Raw genomic sequence first — 21,680 nt, 5'->3', positions numbered from 1 at the left:
GGCGTGGCGCCTCCGTAGCCAGGTGGGAAGGAGCAGCAGTGCGCAGCACACGCTTCTTGATTAGACCGGGATTCGACCCCGTCACCACCAAATACGGGGGATGCGGGAAGGTCAGGGAATGACCACCGCATATCCCGGAGCAATATGGCCTTAGTTGCTAATGCTCCTAAAATCCAAATAACAACAACAACAACAAAAATGGCTTATGGAAAGGTATCCATCAGTGGCATAAATGTGACTGGTTGTTACAATCTTCTCTTACCACGGGTTCTAGGTGAATATGAACCTTTACTGCACCACACTTTTAATTTTACATTTCCAACAACTTTCAGGATAGCAAAAACATACACCATATGTCTAGTGAAACCAAAAACATAAATAAATAAAAAAAAATATATATAAAAAAAAAAAAAAAATATATATATATATATATATTTTTTTTTAATTTTTATAATTTTTAACTCATGAATGGGTATATTTTTGAGTCAAATAGTTTGAGCCTGTTTACCAATGTTAGCTGTAAGGGTCTAGGATACTATGATTTTTCTAATTACCCTCATTTATAATTTAAAGTCCTTTCAAGTTTTGCTTATTATTTCCATGAAGCAAGTAAATGTGGAATCTTGATATTAACATCCATAATTTTTAATGACTTCCTCCGTATATTAATTACATAAAACAATTAAGTCTTGCTTAATTGTTTTATGTAATTTTTTTCAGTAAAATTAGATGCTATTATAATAAAACAACTTGTTTTTACTGTTCTTGTCCATATTTAGGGTAAAAAAACTATACATTGTTTTTTTCAGCTACAAGTGAAATTTTTTTCTATCTCCAAGTTCCAGTTAAAAAGAGCTGACTGTATATTAAGATGATTTTATAATACCTGTCTCAATAACACCATTGTACTTAAACTAAACTTTAATATTTTAATTGTATCAGACAGAATACTTATCTAAATAGCCATCACCATACAGATTTCCTCAGTTGCACATCAGTATCTAATTAGTTCACAAGCTGGTATGTCTAATTTTTTTCATTTGAATAACTTGTTAATGACATATTTGTATCAGAAACAAATATGTCATTTTAACACATATTAGCATATAATTTTTATTCCTGTAAATCTCTAGATAATCCTTTTTACAGAATATTTTCTCACTGAGAGGTTGTGTTAATATTAGACTATACAAAGAATTTGTGCCTGTTTCTTTTTTTAATTCACCCTATTTCCCCACATGTCTTTGCCAGTTACCAAGAAGAGAAGCAAGGTTTAAAAAATATTAGATTCTAAAAGTTGCCACAGATTGCATGATAGTTGGATTAAGCAAAGGTAAAACACTACATAATGGATTTTCTGTAGAAGTAGTTATCGGGGCAAGAGGCTGATTTAATCTTGTTCACAGTATCAGACAGAGAGGTGCTTCCTTTTGCATTCTGGCTCTGACTGACTAGATACAGGCAGAAAGTTTGGGGAGAGAAAACCTTCAGGCCATTACCTATATGACTATCTAGCTACACTACTTTACCAGATGTGTCTGGGCAGACCTCTAACTTGGACTAATGGCAGTGTCAAACGACCCAGGTCTGACAAATAGCGTACAGAAACTTAGGATATGATCAATCTTGAACAACCTCATTAACAAATAAACATTCAAAACAGAATGCCATTATTAACAATGTAGCACAATATACATCCAGCCAGTAGATAGCTGCAATAATCAGTGGAGATCTGTAACTTGCCTTGAAGAGTAACAGGCTGTTCTCTTCCACATCCTCGGCAAATAGCTTCATGCACTGACCTGGACCTGCTGTATAACACTCAAAGGTAAATTTGGTTAGTCATGGATACCAGAGGGTTGTTGGTTTTTTTTTTTTTTACCTCACCAGTGTAAACCTGGCTGTCCAGAACTGTAATGTCCCCTGTCAGATGGGCGGCTACTACCTCTGTCATATCTTTCCCTCTCTCTTTCGTATCCACCTCTTTCAGGTGGATATCTCCCCTTATCTGGAGGGAGACGATGATGGTCTTTTGAGCTTCCTGAGGTAGAGGAGTAGCCTGCAGTACCACTGCCTCGGGAGTACTGGGCACTATCTCGAGGCTCTGAAAGAACAAAAAATTATTTTCATAAACAATTATAATTGTATCTTCATCTGCCATTTATTTCAACATATAAAGATATTATTAATGTAATATATAATATTAATTTAAACTTTTAAGCAGATGAAGTTTTTAATTTTTTTTATACAGTGTCAACTTTTGCTGCCTAATCACCTCAAAAAACTTAAGAGATTTGTATCTAGCTGAGGTAAAAGACTAAAACTTTTTAAAATCCTACTAGTATTTGTTTTCAGCAGTTTCAGATTAAAAAAAAAAATGAATATATTAAAGAAGAAAATTAAACACCATATGAAAAATTTTTCTGACATTAAAATTTTACGTTTTGGAATCACACTAATTAAAAAAATAAAAAAACCAGCAAGTGATTCTACCTAACTAAACACACTGCTTCCTAACTGGCTATAGATATCAAGGGATTTTTTTTTTTCTTAATATATAAAAAATTTCTCATGCTCAACAAAATGGCAAGCAATCAGAAAAAAGAAGATACATTGAAAAAAAAATAATAATAAATAACAGAGCTGCAGGAAGTAAAATTGTAACTGTTTGTTTATATTTATTATTGTGTTTCACTTCCTAAGAAATGCATTTTTTTCCCTGCCTTCACTACAAAAAAACAGTTCCGTATTACATTAGAGTACATCAGATGTTACTTGAGCAGCATGATGTGTAAGTTAATGTAAATATATTAAAAGAGAAATGAAACACTTTTAACCTATGGGAAATTTAAATATCTGTTTACTTCCAGTTGGTAGTTATATACAGATGTAAATGACAGTTCAAAGTATGTTCCAACGACTCATCAGTGGACTGCAAAGACAGCAAATAAAAAGGAAAACAAAATTACATTTTTTAAGTTATATTGTTTTGATAAGCAATATAAGTGACAGGTGTCACTTATATTTCTTATCAAAAATAATATAACTGAGCCTTACAATAATAATACTCTTTCACAGAAGATTTGATAGCATTCCATCAAGTTCACATTTAATGCAACTAAATAGGCTTTCAAAGCCAAGATAAGAATCATAAATTTCATGATAAATACTCTGCATTCATCCTTGAATTAGAGGTGGCTGTAGTTATTGCAAAATAATGAATATAAATAAAAGCTAAACATGCAAGTTCACTATACAAAGTGACTTGCATTTTTATAAAGCTCACTGTTCAAACTTAAAATAAAATAAAGTAAAAACATAGCAAAGCTAGTAGCTAGTACAAATATAAAAAAATATACTAGAAATGTTTTAAACATAAATAAAGCTGAATAACACTTTAAAAAGATCATTAAAGCTGCACAGCTTTCAACTCTCCATGTTGTCTTTCTCAATAGCAATGAACAATGTGAACATCTGTTCACATTGTTCATTGCTATTAAGAAAGACAACATGAACTTTTAAGTTCATACTAGGAGAGTGACAACCTACTAGGAGACAACATGAACTTTTAAGTTCATACTAGGAGAGTGACAACCTACTAGGAGACAACATGAACTTTTAAGTTCATACTCCTAGTACGAACTTTCACTATCCAGAATGATCCTGGCAATGTGTAACATCAAAATGAACAGAATTGTTAACAGGTGTCACTTATAATTCGATGAAACAAACAAAATCTATCGATAAGCTAATTTATTACTCATATTTTGTGTTTGTATAGGTTATACTGCTTTAATATAGTCTTTGTAAGATTCCTCAATGGTTATTAAAGAATTTTATTATTATAAATTTTACAAATAACTGTTGATTAATTAGCTAGGCCAATTTTAATAATATAACAATTAAATTTTCAATTATTATATTTTTCTACATCAATACAAGAGAAAGGAATGTGAATCAATAATATATCAAAACTAGAATATTAACCTTTTGAGCGGCTAACTTCTGCTCTGCTTGGAGGTGCTAACTTATCAGGTGGTATCCTTGTATCTCGGTAATCAGAAGGTGCCTCTGTCAAAAAATTGGATGGCACAAGCCCTCTAACACCATTAATTTCTCCCATATAGAATCCATCCTCATCCATCCCACCATATACATAGATTATGTCCCCTGTGCTAAATGCTAATTCCATCTAGTGTATATGAAGTACAAAAAAATTGCTTAGAAAACTAATAAGTAATACATAATATATATATTATCAATAGTACAAATATTTGATAGTAGCACTTTATTTATAACATACATTGTTCATTTCTGCACTCTCAAATCAAATATAATTATTTACTCATAATTGTAAAAAGTCAAAAATTATTTTCTTGATAATAAATGTAAAGAATTATTCTAATTCTTTCCATCTATTCACTCTAATGTTTAATTCTGATTGAATCATAACAGCTACTATTATTATTTTACTCTTAAGACAGTAAGAGGATTACAATAGAAATAACAGAGAAAGTAATTGCATAATTCTGAACTGTGTGTTTACAGTTACATGAAGGTTGAATATGCAATGTGTGAATTCTCTATCAGCATACCAATCTTAGCATCAAAGTAAGGAATTTCATGATTAGGGTTAACAGAATCAGTAGTTGTTAAATGGGGCTACATAGACAACAAGCTGCCTTATAAGAAACTGCTTTCTATAATTTTACAGTCAAGATGTGTAACACTGCATCTTTATTAGCATTAGCATTAGCATTAGTAGAGGCATTTGATGCAAGAAAGCAAGCTTATGCAGCATCAGCCAAAGGAAAAAAAAAAAAAACCCACTTCCACTTCACCCCTCTGTTCGTTCAAAATACCTGTCCAGCTGAGCCTTAAACTTATTTAGGCTATCAACCTCCACCACAAGGGATGGAAGTCTGTTCCACCAACCAACCACCCGCTGGCTAAAGGCAAATTTCCGCACGTCTATCCTACATCTGTCTTTCCTCAATTTGAATTTATGCCCTCTCAGGTGAATTTTCTGAGCTAGAGGAAGAATCCCATCAGCATTGAGCATGCTTAAACCATTCAAGGCTTTATACACCTCTATCAGATCACCTCGCCGATGCCTAGTCTCCAGACACTGTAATTTGCAAAACTTAAGCCTTTCTTCATAAGAGCACCCCTTTGTTCCATTCACTAATCTTGTTGCCCTTCTCTGTACTCGTTCCAGCAGCTCTACATCCTTCTTGAAATGAGGCCTCCAGACCTGTATACAGTACTCTAGGTGTGGCCTGACCATTGCCTTATACAATGGAATAATCACCTCCTTATCCCTGCTGGAAAAATTCCTGTATATCATTGACAATACTCCATGAGCTACTCTTGCAGCCCGTCTGCACTGCTCAGAGAACTTCATATCTGCCTGCACAACCACCCCCAAGTCCCTTTCATTCTCTACCACTGTCAGTGTAGTACCACAGAGTTGATACGTTGCTCTGGGGTTGCTGTTTCCCATGTGTGTAGTACTTTACATTTGTCAATGTTAAACTTCATTTGCCACCTCTCAGTCCATCTGCTCAACCTTTCCAGATCCTGTTGCAGCAGCATAGTGTCAGTAGTGTCCTTGACAACCCTGCCAACCTTTGTATCGTCTGCAAACTTGGACATTAAGCTTGATATACCATCATCAATATCATTTATAAATACAGAAAACAATAATGGATCCAACACTGAGCCCTGAGGGACTCCACTAATAACATTAGTCCACGATGAGCAGTGTCCATTGATTACCACTCTCTGTCTTCTCCCCCTCAACCACCCCTTTATCCATAGCAGCAATTTGCCTCCAATGTCACACTGCTCCAATTTGTGTAGCAGTCTTCCATGTGCAACAGTATCAAAAGCCTTTCTAAGATCCAAGTATATAATATCAAAGTTATTCCCTGCATCCAGTTCTTTTGTGACTGCATCATAGTATCCAATCAAGTTGGTCAGGCAAGACTTCCCCTTAACAAAATCTGTTTATCTTTATGTTTTTTGTAATCTGTTTATCTTTATGTTTTTAATAATGTGAGTAATCAGATTTCAAAGAAAGGGGGAAGGGGCTTATTAATGTACTTAACTTGCCAACTAATAATTGGTAATGAAGTACAGTGCAGATAATCATAGCTGCCAACTATGACTTTTAAAAAGCTGGAGATGAGGCAATTGTAAGCAGAAGGAAAACAGATTTTTTTTTTTTTTTTTTTTTGTGAAAACTGGCCTGAAGGAACCTTTATTAATGTTTTCCATAATTCAAACAGATATACAAACTCATAGTCATCACCTCTTTCCCCTAATCTCATTTCTTAGCAATCACAGCATATTTAGTTACAGTGATTCTTTTTTCAAAATGAATAAATTTTATTTGCAAATAACTGTCAAAGCCTTGCTAAGCAATTAATAAAGCTTACTGACTGTCTAATATTAAAAGATTATGACATTTTATTTTCCATACAGCAAATTCCTTGACTACAATCACTGTGCACTTGTTTTGACAAAAGTGGTGGGGTTGCTGCCATTTGGTACATGCATCTAAATGTAATTAAATTTAAGGGCACAAAAGGTGATATAGTTGTACACGTTGGCACGAATGATATTAAGAGTAGGAGACCGGCGGAATTACTTAGCAAGTACAGGTCACTGCTGAAAAAAAGCCGTGAATTAGGGTTGAACTTGAAAGTGTCTGCAATTCTGCCCAGACACGATAGGAGGGAGTATATGATGAGAGCCTTGTCGATCAATTCGGCCCTGGAGGGATTGTGCAAGGCTCAAGGGGTAGAATTTTTTTCAGCCTGGACTGTACTTGTTAACAGGAGAGATTGCTTCTACAGGGATGGGATACACTTAAATAGAAAGGGTGCAAGAATTTTTGCTGATGCTGTCGAGGCAGTGTTAGGTGGGTCGGAAAACTGCTAGTTGGGGGGGATACAAGGACTAATAGATTAACAGTAGCCACTGGCAGAGGTGGAAGTGATTCTTGCACTGCTTCTATTGATATGAGCAGAAGTCTGAAAAACAAGATGCAGGATATTTCAGAGACTGCTGGTAGTCATTGCGGTACAAGTAAACACATGGGTTGCGTTAGGGTAGCTAAGAATAGAAACAGGTGCATGTATACCTGCGTGTACACCAATGCTAGGAGTTTGGTAAATAAATTTGATGAATTTGAGGTATTGCTCAAAACATCAAAGGCAGATATTGTTGGGATATCAGAGACGTGGTGTCACACAGATATAAGTAATGCGGAACTGGAATTTGGGGAATACAATGTGTATAGAAAGGATAGACAGGACAGGAGGGGAGGAGGGGTTATGCTATTAATTAAGAAACACATAAAGTCCAAGGAAGTGAAGCCAGTTGACATCGATGGACAGGGCAGTGCCGAATCAGTTTGGTGTGACATAAGCATAGGGAAATCAAAATTGAGAGTAGGAGTGTGCTATAGGCCTAATGACTCTGATGAGTATAATAAGATATTGTACAGGGAAATAGAGTGGGCCAGTAAATCAGAGAGTCTTATAATGGGGGATTTTAATTTCCCAGATATTGACTGGAATTTGTGGGTTGGTCACTCGCACACTAGCAAGGCTTTTGTGGATTTATTGGATGATTGTTTTCTACATCAGCATGTTCGTGAGGCAACAAGAGGGAGCAATACTCTTGATCTGATTATCAGTAGTGACTCTTCGTGCATTAAGAACCTGCAGATAAATGAACCACTAGGTGGCAGTGATCACAGTGTGTTGAAGTGGGATTTACTCAAGGAGGTAACTACCATCAGAGGTAAAGGGAAGGGTTTTTGTTTTCGTAAAGGCGACTATGATGGTCTGAGACAGTATTTAAATTCTGTACAGTGGGACCAACTGATGAAGTTACCAACAGCAAACTCAAAATGGGAAGCATTCAAGGAACTAATCTTGGAGGCTACCAGGCTTTACATACCAACTAAGAAATATTGTTCAAGGTTTAGGCCTAAATGGTTGTCAGATGAACTAATGAGACATGTGGCAGAGAAGAAAAATGCATGGGATACATATAAATTAATGGGTGACATGGAAGCCTATGATAGATATAAGTTGGTCTGTAACCAAGTCACAAAGGAGATTAGGCAGGCAAAGGCAGACTACGAAAAATCCTTGGCAAAGGATGCAAAGAAAAACAGAAAAGAGTTCTTTACATACTTGAACTCGAGAAGGAAAGGGATGAATCAGATTGGTCCACTGGATATTGATGGTTCAACAGTTGAGGATCCTGCTCAGGTGGCTAACAATCTAAACGAGTATTTTGCATCTACATTCACGCATGAGGAGTTATTCAGGAAGGAGAATGATGTAGGTAAAGTAAACATTGGCAGTGAGCTGGATGATTTTGTAATAACTGAGAGGAAAGTGGAGGAGAGATTGTTGAGGATAAACATAAAAAAGGCACCTGGGGTGGATGGGATCTATCCAGTTATATTAAAGGAGGCAGCAAAGGAAGTATGCAAACCCCTAGCCATAATTATGAGAGCTTCTTTGGACTCAGGGGAGGTACCCATAGACTGGAGATGTGCAAATGTAACCCCAATTCACAAAGGAGGATCAAAGGCTGACACAAGTAATTATAGACCTGTTAGTTTAACTTCTGTTCCAGGTAAATTAATGGAGGCACTGGTTAAAGAAGCACTGCAGGATCATCTAGACAAGAATTCAGTTATAGCTCAGACGCAGCATGGTTTTGTTAAGGGCAGGTCTTGCCTGACCAATTTGATTGGATACTATGATGTAGTCACAAAAGAACTGGATGCAGGGAATAACTTTGATATTATATATTTGGATCTTAGAAAGGCTTTTGATACTGTTGCACATGGAAGACTGCTGCACAAATTGGAGCAGTGTGGCATTGGAGGCAAATTGCTACTATGGATAAGGGGATGGTTGAGTGGCAGAAGACAGAGAGTGGTAATCAATGGACACTGCTCAACGTGGACTAATGTTATTAGTGGAGTTCCTCAAGGTTCAGTGTTGGGTCCGTTGTTGTTTTCGGTGTTTATGAATGATATTGATGATGGGATATCAAGTTTAATGTCCAAGTTTGCAGATGATACAAAGGTTGGCAGGGTCGTTAAGGACACTACTGACGCTATGCTGCTGCAACAGGATCTGGAAAGGTTGAACAGATGGGCTGAGAGGTGGCAAATGAAGTTTAACATTGACAAATGTAAAGTACTACATATGGGAAACAGTAACCCCAGAGCAACGTATCAACTCTGCGGTACTGCACTGACAGTGGTGGAGAATGAAAAGGACCTGGGGGTAATTGTGCAGGGAGATATGAAGTTCTCTGAGCAGTGCAGACGAGCTGCAAGAGTAGCTCATGGTGTCTTGTCAATGATATACAGGAATTTTTCTAGCAGGGATAAGGAGGTGATTATTCCCTTGTATAAGGCAATGGTTAGGCCACATCTTGAGTACTGTATACAGGTCTGGAGGCCTCATTTCAAGAAGGATGTAGAGCTGCTGGAACGGGTACAGAGAAGGGCAACAAGATTAGTAAATGGAACAAAGGGTTGCTCTTACGAAGAAAGGCTTAAGTTTTGCAAATTACAGAGTCTGGAGACTAGGCACCGGCGAGGTGATCTGATAGAGGTGTATAAGGCCTTGAATGGTTTGAGCATGCTCAATGCCAATGGGATTCTTCATCTTTCTCAGAATAATCACCTCAGAGGGCATAAATTCAAATTGAGGAAGGACGGATGTCGGATAGATGTGCGGAAATTTGCCTTTGGCCAGCGGGTGGTTGGTTGGTGGAACCGACTTCCATCACTTGTTGTTGAAGTTGATAGCCTAAACAAATTTAAAGCTCAACTGGACAGGTATTTCGAACGAACGGAGGGGTGAAATGGGAGTGGGTTTTTTTTTTTTTTTTTTTTTGGCTGATGCTGAATAAGCTTGCTTTCTTGCATCGTATGCCTCTACTAATGCTAATGCTAATGCTAATGCTAATCAATTATGGAGTTTTGGATACACTTGAGGGGTTATTTGTTAAATTAAAAAATAAATAATAATAATACAATAGTATTTGTGCTCATGTACTTCTGCTTCCACTGAGTAACAATGCTTTACTTTACTTGAACTGGACCAACATAATTGATAAATTAACTTCAACCTTAAGTTCATTGGACATTTTAATTGTAATAGGAGACTTTAACATACCTGACATGAGTAAAGAAAACCAAGCAGACCATCATACATGGCTAATAACTGAAATTATGAATAGCTATTTCTTCACTCAACAGGTAATGGCTCCTACTCACAATAGAAATTTTCTAGAATTTTGTTTTCCAACATTGAGTTGAACATAAATGCAACAGATGGTATATTCATTTCTGATAGTAATGCAGTAAAATTTGGACTTCCCACAACCAAAACAACTAAAGAACAATACAAGTTAGGAAAAAATTACCATACAAAGATGATTAAATTAAATACACCAGACATCCAAAGTAAAACACACATACTGTTAAATCAGTGCCATAAAAATTTTACAGTATCCCTAATTGACAGCCTTTCTAAAAATAAAAAAATCACAATTTTTTTGGAAATTAGTCAATAACTCAAAACCAAGTTGTCTTAAACTCATTCCTCAATTTACAACATGGAGAAAGCACAGCTTATTCTCCTTTGATATCCAAACAAGACATCTTTGAATAGTAAATTGTGAGCATGTTTGCTAACTATTTAAAGTTATAAATAGGAATCTTAGCAACCCAATTATAGATTTAAATCTCATTCCCTATTCAGGAATGAGATATTAATGCAGCCATCAATCTATCCAATGATCATGCCAGGAGACCCAGTGAAATTCTGCTGCTCTTTTGGAAATATTGTCTTGAACCTTTGTTTGATCACTTGTTGTTCATTTTTAACAAGTCCATTAAATAATGGTAAGTATGTTAGTCAAATTAAACTTGCTTACATCTCTCCCATTCATAAAAAAGGATCAAAGCTTGAGGTTTCAAATTACATATTACATACCAATTTCTTTGTTGAACAGTCTAGCCAAGATATTTGACACAATTGTATATCAGAAATTATCTCTTCAATATTTTAATCCTCTGGCATATATTTTGGGTATATTGGGTATATATTTGCACTTCTTCAGACCATAGGAACCTCCCCTGAATTCACGGATGTTCTCATAATTATGGCTAAGGGTTTCCTTACCGCCTTTGCTGCCTACCTTAATATAATTGGATAGATTTCATCTGCCCCGGGTCCTTTTTTATGTGTATCATCAACAATTTCTCCTCCACATTTGTTTCAGTTATCCCAAAATCATTTAGCTCTTTGTCATGGTTTGAAAGAATTCATATGTGATTGTAGATGCAAAATACCTATTCAATTTGTCAGCAACCAGAGCAGGGTCATCATATCGTTAACCCATAGACATCAAGTGGCCCAATGTGATTGAACCCTGTCTGCTGTTAATATAAGCATAAAAGTCTTTACTGTATTTTTTTTACATTCTTTACCAAAGACTTCTCATAATCCTTAAATCTACCTATAAAGAGAAAGGTTGCCTAACCTTCTTTGTGACTTGATTAACTTGCCTAACCGTCTCTGTAACTTGATTACAGATTAATTTATATCTACTATAGGCTTCTGTATCATCTGATAATTTATATGTATCCCATGCACTTTTCTTCTCTGCTATGTGTCTCAATAGTTCATCTGATATCCATTTAAGTCTAACCATTGAACAGTATTTTTTTGTTGGTAAGAAAAGTCTAGTAACTTCTTTGGTTATGAGGATTCTATAACCAAAGTCTGTAGGTCTGAGTACTCTATAGTCACACTTATGAAAGAAAAAGTCTTTTCCTTTACCCTTGGCAGTAGTTATGGTATCGATTTTCATATTTGTACATATTTCATATTAGTACATTGTGATTGCTGCCACCCAGTGGGTCTTTTACCTGCAGATTCCTAATGCATGAAGAAACACTGCTGATAATCAGATCAACAGTACTGCTTCCTCTTGTTTCTTCTCTAATATGCTGCTGTAGAAAATAGTCATCCAAGAAATCCACAAAAGTCTTGCTAGCGTGTGAGTGACCAACCCACAAATTCTAGTCAACATCTGGAAAGTTAAAATTCCCCATTATGAGAAATTTTAATTTTCTGGTCCACTCTATTTCCTGTATAACTGTTTGGTATATCATCACAGTCATTAGGCCTATAACACACTCCTACTTTCAATGTTGTTTTCCCAGTGCTTATATCACACCAAACTGACTCAACATTGCACTCGTCACCCAAATCAAATGGAAGCACTGCCTTAGATTTAATATTCTTCTTAACTAAAAGCTTAACTCCTCCACCTCTCCTGTTCTGTCTGTCCTTCCTGTATACATTGTGCTCCCCATATTCAAATTCAGCATCACTTATGTCTGAATAGACTGGTACCCTCCGTAGCCCAGTGGTAAGAATCAGGAAAGCAGTAGCACATGCTCTTTGAGTAGACCGGAGTTCAAGCCCCTGACTGCTAAATACGGTCGATCTGCCAACCAGCACTGGACCAGCGTGGCAGATTATGGTCCATTTTCCTCAGCATGAATTGTTGAGGAGGCTTTCATCCTGCAGTGGGTTGATAATGGCTGCAGTTTACCTTTTTTTTTTAACCTTATGTCTGAGTGACACCATGGCTCTGCTATTCCTATAATTTTTGCATTTGATAACTTAATCAGTACTTCATATTCACCAAATTTATTTACAATGTTCCTAGTATTAGTGTATACATGCATGTATTCTTACTCTTAGTTACTCTAACATAGCCCATGCATTCATTTGTTCCATGATGCCCACAGCAGGGCCTGAAATCACAGACACCTTGCTTTCTCGGCTGCTGCACGTACTAATAATAGCAATGCAAGAATCACTTTCACCCTCTGCCTGTGGATCTAGTTAAACTATTAGTCTGTGTATCCCCCCCCCCAAGCTGCAGTTTTCCAACCAACATATCACTGCCTTGATAGCATCAGAAAATATTCTTGCACCTCTTCTATTCATGTGTATTCCATCCCTGTAAAAACAAGTCTCTCCTGTTAACAAGCACAGACGATGCTGAGAAAAATTCTACCCCACGGCCTTGCACATTCTCTTCAGGGCTGAATCAATTGACAAGGTTCTCAACATTCCCTCCTATTGTGTCTTGGCAGAATTGCAGGCACTTTTTTTGTCCCTACATTTGCCACTACTAATACTAATATGAGTTAAGTTGCAAAGGTCTGCTATGGGCTGAAGCTGATGATGTTGTAGAGTAACTATCATATTGTTAGGCACAAAAGGTGATATCATTGTATATGTTGGTACAAACGATATTAAGAGTAAGAGATATGAGGATTTACTTAACAAGTAAAGGGAAATGTTGAGAAAAAGTCATGAGTTAGGATTAAATTTGAAAGTGTCTGAAATAATGAAAACACTAACAGATCATGGTATAAAAAATTAGAAACAGAAAACATAAAAGTATAAAGAGAAAAGTTACAGTAACTGGCAATAATACTTGGACATATTGGGAACATAACAGTCATCTCATAAAATGGATTCCGGTATAAAAGGAAGATCAATAAGAAATCAAAATGAGTAGGAGGTCAATTAATAGAGCTAAAGCAAGTACATGTACAACTTATATATAAAACTTAAATGAAAACAAAATGTTTTCACTTATTTTGTAATTTTTTTTGGCTTTTTAATTTTATCTCTAATTAAGGAGCAACTACCTTTAAGTTATATTTTTCTGATATGGCAATATTACAATTTTGTCTATATATATATATATATATATATACACACTTTTAGCTCAACTTAGTATGCACATTTTAGTCTGTAACCCAACCTTTTATACTTTTTTGTTTTCTGTTTCTAATTTTTATACCTGATGATCTATTAGCATACTAGAGGGAGAATGGGATTCTAATTCTACCCTATTACTACCATTTATTTTTCTTAATTTTAGCATCTGCTCATAACACCCCTCACAGCTTCCCCTTCTCTCCTTTTTATGTATATACATTACTAGTATTAGCCATAATCTGCAAGGAAGCCTCAGGTTGGCTCTGACTGGTGTATATACTTGTTTTATCTGTTGTCTGTTGGGTTATTCTGCTAATTAGCTGTAAAACTGTTACATTATAGTACAATTTACTTTTATACCTAGTCATCATGGGAGCATCTTTAGGTCTTCAGATAACAATCAGAAACAGTTCACTATTGCTAACTACTGTTTGGATATATTGAATGCTGTGATTAATGAATGATATATAATGTATCATTCAATGTATTCTCTCAATAATAATTGGCTTTCTGTGTATGTAATTAATGTACACATATTTTAGAGGATTTAATATGCAGTGCTTTGCTCAGTTTCAGTTCATTGCATACATACTTACATAGTTACTTATTTTATGAGCTTACTTCTCTTTTTGTTCATACAAGAGCTTACTGCTCCCTCTGCTCATACAAGAGCTTACTACTTCCTCTGCTCACAAAAGAGCTTATTTTTCTTGTTGTTATACAGGGTTTACTTTTCTCTTACCTCATTACATATATTATTTCTCTAATAGCTATATGCATGTATCCCTATTCTACAGGCTGATTAATGTTTAATCATTAGTTCAACCGCATTAATATGATCTGTTATGCTACTTTACTTTCTTTCTTTTTATTTTCTTTACTTTCCATTATTTCTCTTGATTGTGCAATAACACTAGTTTACAAATTTAAGTTTGTTCACTGGGGTTTGAATTTCAATAGGTCCTACTGCTGAAATATGTTGCTGTGATTTCAAATATGACTTAGATTTTTTTCTATTGCCTCCAGATACATCACAATTTAAGAAATAAAAAAGTATTGTTTTTTATGAAAGTATATAACTGTATTGTATTTAGTAATGACAAATTGATAGGATTACATTTTCATATATCAAAAAATACGTAAATACTAACAAGTATTAATCAAAATTCTGAAACTTTCATTAATCAGACTTTCGTCTCTTTGTTTGAAAAGAACATTTAATCATTTTACTTTTATGTACAGTGCCAGGTTTCTCTCTTTTTAAACACCAGCAGTGGTCTTGGCCATCATACTTGGATTCAACCTTCCCTGGTACCTCTGCTCCATTTCCTTTATGTCCTGATGGAATCTCTCCCCTTGTTCTTCGCTCATCTGTGCAAGATTTCCGGGGAAAAAAACAAGATGGGCATGCAAAAAGTGAATTTTTATGCTCATATTGTAACCTAAATTGCGAAGCTTTTCGAGCATATTTTGAACAATTTTCTCATAATCCTGTGATTTATCATTTCCTAGAAAGTTTTCCATTACACTTTTAAAAGAAATCAAGGCTTCCCTTTCAACGTCAGTCATAGTAGTTTCAAACTGACCGTCTAAAACCAATTTTCTAATTTGGGGACCAATGAAGATACCTTCCTTAAGTTTTGCATAAGATAAACTGGGAAATTTACTGCAGGTACTTAAAGCAGTTGCCATCCTTATTCAGTGCTTTAACAAATTGCTTCATTATCCCTAACTTGATATGCAGTGGAGGTAAAAGTATTTTATCTGGCTTCAAACTTTCGTGCACAATATTTTTTTACCCCGGTGTAAGATTGTGCCTCCGAGGCCATTGCTTCTTTGCCCAATGCAGCGCTTTAGCTCTGCTATCACATTCACAAATAAAGCATGGCATTTTAGTGTACCCACCCTGTTGCCCCAACAAAATACATAACACTTTTAAGTCTCCACATAGTTGCCATTCGTGATCTTGATATTTCATTTTTTCCAGAAGCAACTTTAGATTGTCATAAGTTTATTTTAAGTAGACTGAATGAGCAACTGGCACAGGTGTGTACTTATCTCCATTATACAAGAAAACACCTTTTAAACTAGTCTTAGAAGAGTCTATAAATAGTCTCCGTTCACTAGGAGCATATAATGGAGCTCCTAAGGCACTTATTAAACCAGCGATATCACTGCAATATACGAGAGGACCTTCTTGTGAAAAGTACTGTATAAACTCCCTTTCACAATTTCTGTACCAGAAAATGATGTACCTGGAACAAGTTCTTCACTTGAAGTCTGGATCCCAGAATTTCAACAGCATACTTTGGAAGACCTTTACTAAATCGTTCATTTCAACTTGCATGAATTGCTGTGGCATTAAAATATTTTCTGGTTGATAACATTCCTCTTCACTAACCTCTTTAGCTTCTGCTTCGGTGGAAGAAGATGTGGACTCCAAAGTTTCTGGTGGAGGTTTTACAGGCAGATCAGGTCCATGCGGAACCGGTCTTATGGCTGACGGTAGATCTGGATATTTGATGTCCTTTTTATTTTCTGAATAAAAAGTAACATTCAGCATGGCTTACTGGCTCGCACCACACCATAGGAATAGCAAATGGCAAGCACAACTTTTCTCCTTGACTCCATTTTCTAAGATGTTCGACGCATGTATGGCAACTCACACTGCGGTGCCCACGATTTATCCTGATCACCTAGTTTTATGTCAAAGTATACATAATATGATTTTTTTACAAAATCGATAATATTTTGCCTCTGCTTTACAGGAACAAAACAACCACATATGTAACAAAATATGTCGGGACTGTTTATACACTTTCTGGTTGCCATACTAAAAGAGAACTAACACACAATGAGAGCTCGTGACGGTTTTTACATGAGTACTGTGACTGCGTAAGGGAGGTGGGCAGGAGCAGCAGTGCGTAGCACACGCTTTTTGATTAGACCGGGATTCGAGCCCGTGACCACCAAATACGGAGGATGCGGAAAGGTCAGGGAATGACCACCACATATCCCTGGAGCAATATGGCCTTAGTTGCTAATGCTCCTAAAAACCAAATAACAAACAAACAAACAGCATAAAGGATGTGCCACTTATATAGGCTCTGTGGTTGAGTGGACTGTACAAATAAGCGAGTGCATGCTCAGACAAGTTTAACCCATAACTACACACAGGAGTCTCCCCGACTGCACTCGGAAAATAAAATTCTGGGAATCACAGATGGGCTGGAAGAGGGGGGTGGAGGGCCGTCTACCTTCCTGGGTCAAGGTCGGCTACCTTGCAGTGTGTGTGTAGTTACGGGTTAAACATTCATAATCTGTTGTATTTGAGGCAAATATTTGATACTGATTACGAATATAGGGGTATAAAACTTGCAAACCATTGCAGAAACTATAGTTATGTACACATTTGTGAATAATACCTAGGTAATATTTTTTTAACAAATTGTGAAAAATCTTTACGTGAGAAACAAATAGACTTCAGTTTAGTAATCAGTAAACATTTGTAAATAACTGCCACATGCTTTTACTCAAACCCCAGATACACGGAAAACCAGTGTAATTGGTTTAACATCTATAAATTTGGCATTTATTATATATATATATATATTTGATAATATAAAACAGAACTACTACAGAATATAAATACAAAGTAGAACTCAATATGTTCTACTTTGTATTTATATACTTTTTAGAAGAATAAGAGAAATTTACTTCAATATGGTACATATGGAACTTTACAGAAATTAAAATGAATATAAAATTAATGCAAAATGATTACTGTGATAACATCAATTAAAAACAATTAAAAAATTTAAAAAGTTGAATGTAAATTTTGTAGATTTTTGCAAAAGGATGAAGGAAAGTAATTTTTTGTAAAATTTACGTTAAACTTTTAAAATTTTTTAAATTGTTTTTAATTGTTTTTATCACTGTAATCATTTTGTGTTAATTTTATGTTCATTTTAATTTCTGGAGAGTGTCATACGGAAGTGTTCTATGTACCATAATAATGTAAATTTTATATATTCTTCTACAAATATATATATATATATATAGATATATATATAAATATTAATCTTAATTTAAATTATTACATACACATTACCTCTGCATCTACATTAGGAGACAACTCCTGTGGATCATAGTCATAGAGGGCTATCATTCTCCTCACTGGAAGAGTTGACCACGGATCAGACGAATGGTCTCCTTAAAAGTAGGGGAAAAAAAGTTGATGAATCTAATAATTTTTGGAAAAACAATTCATGGTAAAAATCTCACCACCAAAGAAAATGTCCTATGTTACAAGAAAGTAATTTTAACGAAATAGAAAATTACTTCAATAATACAAAATGGAGAAATTACTTCCTAAATACAAAATGGAGAAATTACATCATGAATACAAAATAGAGAAATTACATCACGAACATCGAAAAGGCATTTTACAGAGTAAAGAATCTGGCAATTTCAGTAATTTATTGAAATTTTTTTATTATCAATTTATATCAGCTATTGCTTGCAAGCATTTCCAAAAGTTATAATTTTTCTAATGACACTTCTGAAAAATAGAAAGCAACGTTTTGTCAGGGTCCCCACCTAATGTTATTCAGTATTGTATCAAAATAGCTTATTTATAAAGAGATTATTTATAATCCTCTATTTATAAAGAGATAGCCAATTTGATTTTATTTATTTTATTTTGCTTTTACTTATTTATAATCAGTGAGAAAAAAAATTATAGTGATCAAAAACCTAATTTACTATTTTAAATATTTACTTAGCAATGTAAAATTGTGTACTTGTCTATATATTATTACTCATTGTTATTTTTGTACTTATTTTGTGCCAATTTTGGCCTAATTTATTGTTTAGTATCTTGCTGTCACCTGCTTCCTTTCCTTCTTGCTTTCTGTCATTTTACTGTATCCAATTTTTTTCCCTCTATTCTTTAGCATTTATCATTTTCCTTTTATATTTTTTCTTGTTTCAATTTTTTTGGATAGAATGAACAGTGCCTCCATTTTCTTTTTTCTGTATATTATTTTTTGTCATATTAATCAATAATACAATTAATATTGTATTTTTCTCAATGCTTACTGCAGTAACTTGCCTGGGAATTTACTGTATTTATTGTCATTTTAGAGTCAACTTAGTTTTACTTGCATTACTTTTATGAAATGTAAGAACCAAAGTGTTAGGCTAGTCTGCATGTTGACATTAAAGGGGGGGGGGGGGAAGAGAGAGAGAGAGAGAGAGAGTTTACAGAAGAGATAAATTATTTTTGTAGCTTACCTGCTGTAGAATGATGACGTGAAGATACATTTTCATTTATCAATTGCCTAGCCATTTCTTCATCTTCCATGTGAACTTCCGATACCATATTACAAGGTACAAATCCAATCCTTCCTGCTGATTCACCTCTGTAAAATCCATCAGCGTCTTTATCTCCATACACCTACAAATTCAAAATGAATTAGGGACCATAAGAAAAATCAAAGCTCCAATATTCAAATATAAGGAGAAAAACTCTATACAGTACTGCTCTGATAATCATTTTTGAGCAATTTAAACAAGTTCTTCTGATTAGTTCCATTAAACCAAATAGAAAGTGAGACACACTTTGGATAATTTCAGTATCGTAGAATCTTCTAGGCAATTCTCACACTAGATGCACGTGTAATATTTTTTTATTTTGACATATAAAAATGTGTGGGATAAACTATTATCCACATCTCTGTCCCTATTAGACATAGAAAAGGGAAAAGATAGAGGAAAGTGATAGTAGGAGAGGAGGAAGAAGAAAAAAAGCCATCGAGACAATGAACTCTCTATAAATACATCTAAGTGTCATGCTATCTCTTTCTCAACTTCCAGCTCACACAAAATAACCTCGACAATCCCTACTCTGTTGAACCATCAAAATTATATATTGGATCATCATTGGATTCAAAAGAATGAGAAAGTTACAGACTTAAAAGTCATCTTCTCTCTAGCAACCACATCTTTCATGCTATCAGTAAAGGATTTAAAATTATTTGATTTATCAAGAGAAATACTTTCTATATTAAAGATTTCAACCTACACAAGTGGTTGCACCTCCAGTATACCAAGTGCCATATTTTAGAACTTGCACATGAGGTTATACCTGAAGGGCTAACAGTCCCAGCATCATGAAGATGCAAGCAGAAGATCTGGCTGTCACAGACCAACTGGACTTGCCGAAATTTGGTCCACCTGACTTGAGTATCATCCGAATGTCAATTCCAGCAGCATTTTAGACTCCCAGGTAGCAAGTTCAGTTTGATATAATTGAGAGAATGTCTGTGGCAGCCTCAATGCTTTTCATCCAAGATTAAAATATATTAGGGCAGTAAAAGAACAATAGTTTAACTTTCCTAAATCTTTTTAGCATTAGTATTAGTAGAGGCACATGATGCAAGAAAGCAAGCATATACAGCATCAACCAAAAAAAAAAAAAAAAAACTCATTCCCATTTCACTGATCCATTCATTCCAAATGTTTATCTAGCTGTTTATTTATTCTGCCTTGAATTTATTTAAGCTATCAACTTCCACAACAGCAGATGGAAATTTGTTCCAGCAATCGCCTGCCCGCTGACTAAAGGCAAATTTCTGCAGATCTATTCTACAACTGTCTTTCCTCAGTTTGAATCTATGCCCCCCCTCGGGTTTGTAATCTGAGCAAGAGGAATAATCCCATCAGCACTGATCCTGCTCGATCCATTCAAGGCCTTATACACCTCAATCAGATCACCTCACAGGTGCCTAGTCTCCAGAAGCTGCAATTTGCAGAACTTAAGCCTTTCTTCATTGTTCCCTTCACCAGTCTTGTTGCTTTTCTCTGTAATCGTTCTAGCAAATCTACATCCTTCCTAAAATGAGGCTTCCAGACCTGTACGCAGTACTCAAGGTGTGGCTTGACCATTGCCTTATACAAGGGGATAATCACCTCCTTATCCCTGCTTGCAAAATTCCTATATATCATTGAGAAGACCCCATAACCTACTCTGGCAGCCTGTCTGCACTTCAGAAAACTTCATATCTGACTGCACAATTATCCCCAGGTCTCTTTCATTCTCCACTACCCTGAGTGTAATACCACATAGTTGGTACATTTTTCTGGGGTTACTGCTACCCATATGCAGTACTTTGCATTTGTCAATGTTAAACTTCAGTTGCCACTTCTCAGCCCATTTACCCAACTTTTCCAGATCCTGTTGCAGCAACATACTGTCATTACTGTTATTAACAACCCTGTCAACCTTCGTATCATCTGCAAACTTTGACATTAAGCTTGATATACCTTCATCAATATCATTGATAAATATACAAAACAACAATGTGCCCAACACCAACCTCTGAGGGACACCACTAATAACATTAGTCCATGTAGAGCAGTACACATTGATCACCAGTAGGTATTGCATTACCGGTGAACCGGTAAATGGTGGAAAACACGCCTCAATAAAATTACCAGTAATTCTTTACTTTTTTACCAGTATTTCAGTACAAAATTTTCAGCGTTACATCCAAATGAGTAATCGAAAGACTTCCTATGCAAAAATAGGTTTCCTATACTCTGTTATTTCTGAGGGACTAGATTCTGTACTACCCAACACAAGTAACAATAAGCTTATCAAAGTTATTTCCAGAAATGAAAATGGTGCAACCGTGCCTCGCGCGAATACAGCTGTTCCTAATGCAACTCTACCTAGAGTTGCATTAGGACAAGTTTCTGTTTTATCCATAAAAATAATTTGCTTAACTGATAAGTAAAATAAAAAAAAAACATTTT

The 21,680-nt window shown here is 35.4% G+C and overlaps 1 protein-coding gene across 1 annotated transcript in view; it reads right to left on the bottom strand.

Moving 5' to 3' along the window:
• Window positions 1-1,803: 1,803 nt before the first annotated feature.
• Window positions 1,804-21,680, bottom strand: part of LOC150089021 (RIMS-binding protein 2-like) — a 349,628-nt gene continuing 329,751 nt past the window's right edge. Inside the window, exons 31-34 of the mRNA XM_090370382.1 lie at window positions 19,176-19,320; window positions 17,974-18,071; window positions 3,988-4,192; window positions 1,804-2,104 (exon numbers count right to left, since the gene is read on the bottom strand). Coding sequence (XP_090226508.1) covers window positions 1,884-2,104; window positions 3,988-4,192; window positions 17,974-18,071; window positions 19,176-19,320 — 669 coding nt within the window. The 3' untranslated portion in view covers window positions 1,804-1,883. The remainder of the gene's footprint in view (window positions 2,105-3,987; window positions 4,193-17,973; window positions 18,072-19,175; window positions 19,321-21,680) is intronic.

This window comes from Mastigoproctus giganteus, chromosome 3 (genome assembly GCF_048544385.1).
Source record: "Mastigoproctus giganteus isolate SK-2022 chromosome 3, ASM4854438v1, whole genome shotgun sequence".
NCBI classification, from domain to species: Eukaryota; Metazoa; Arthropoda; class Arachnida; order Uropygi; family Thelyphonidae; genus Mastigoproctus; species Mastigoproctus giganteus.
This window is presented reverse-complemented; position numbering and strand designations above follow the sequence as displayed.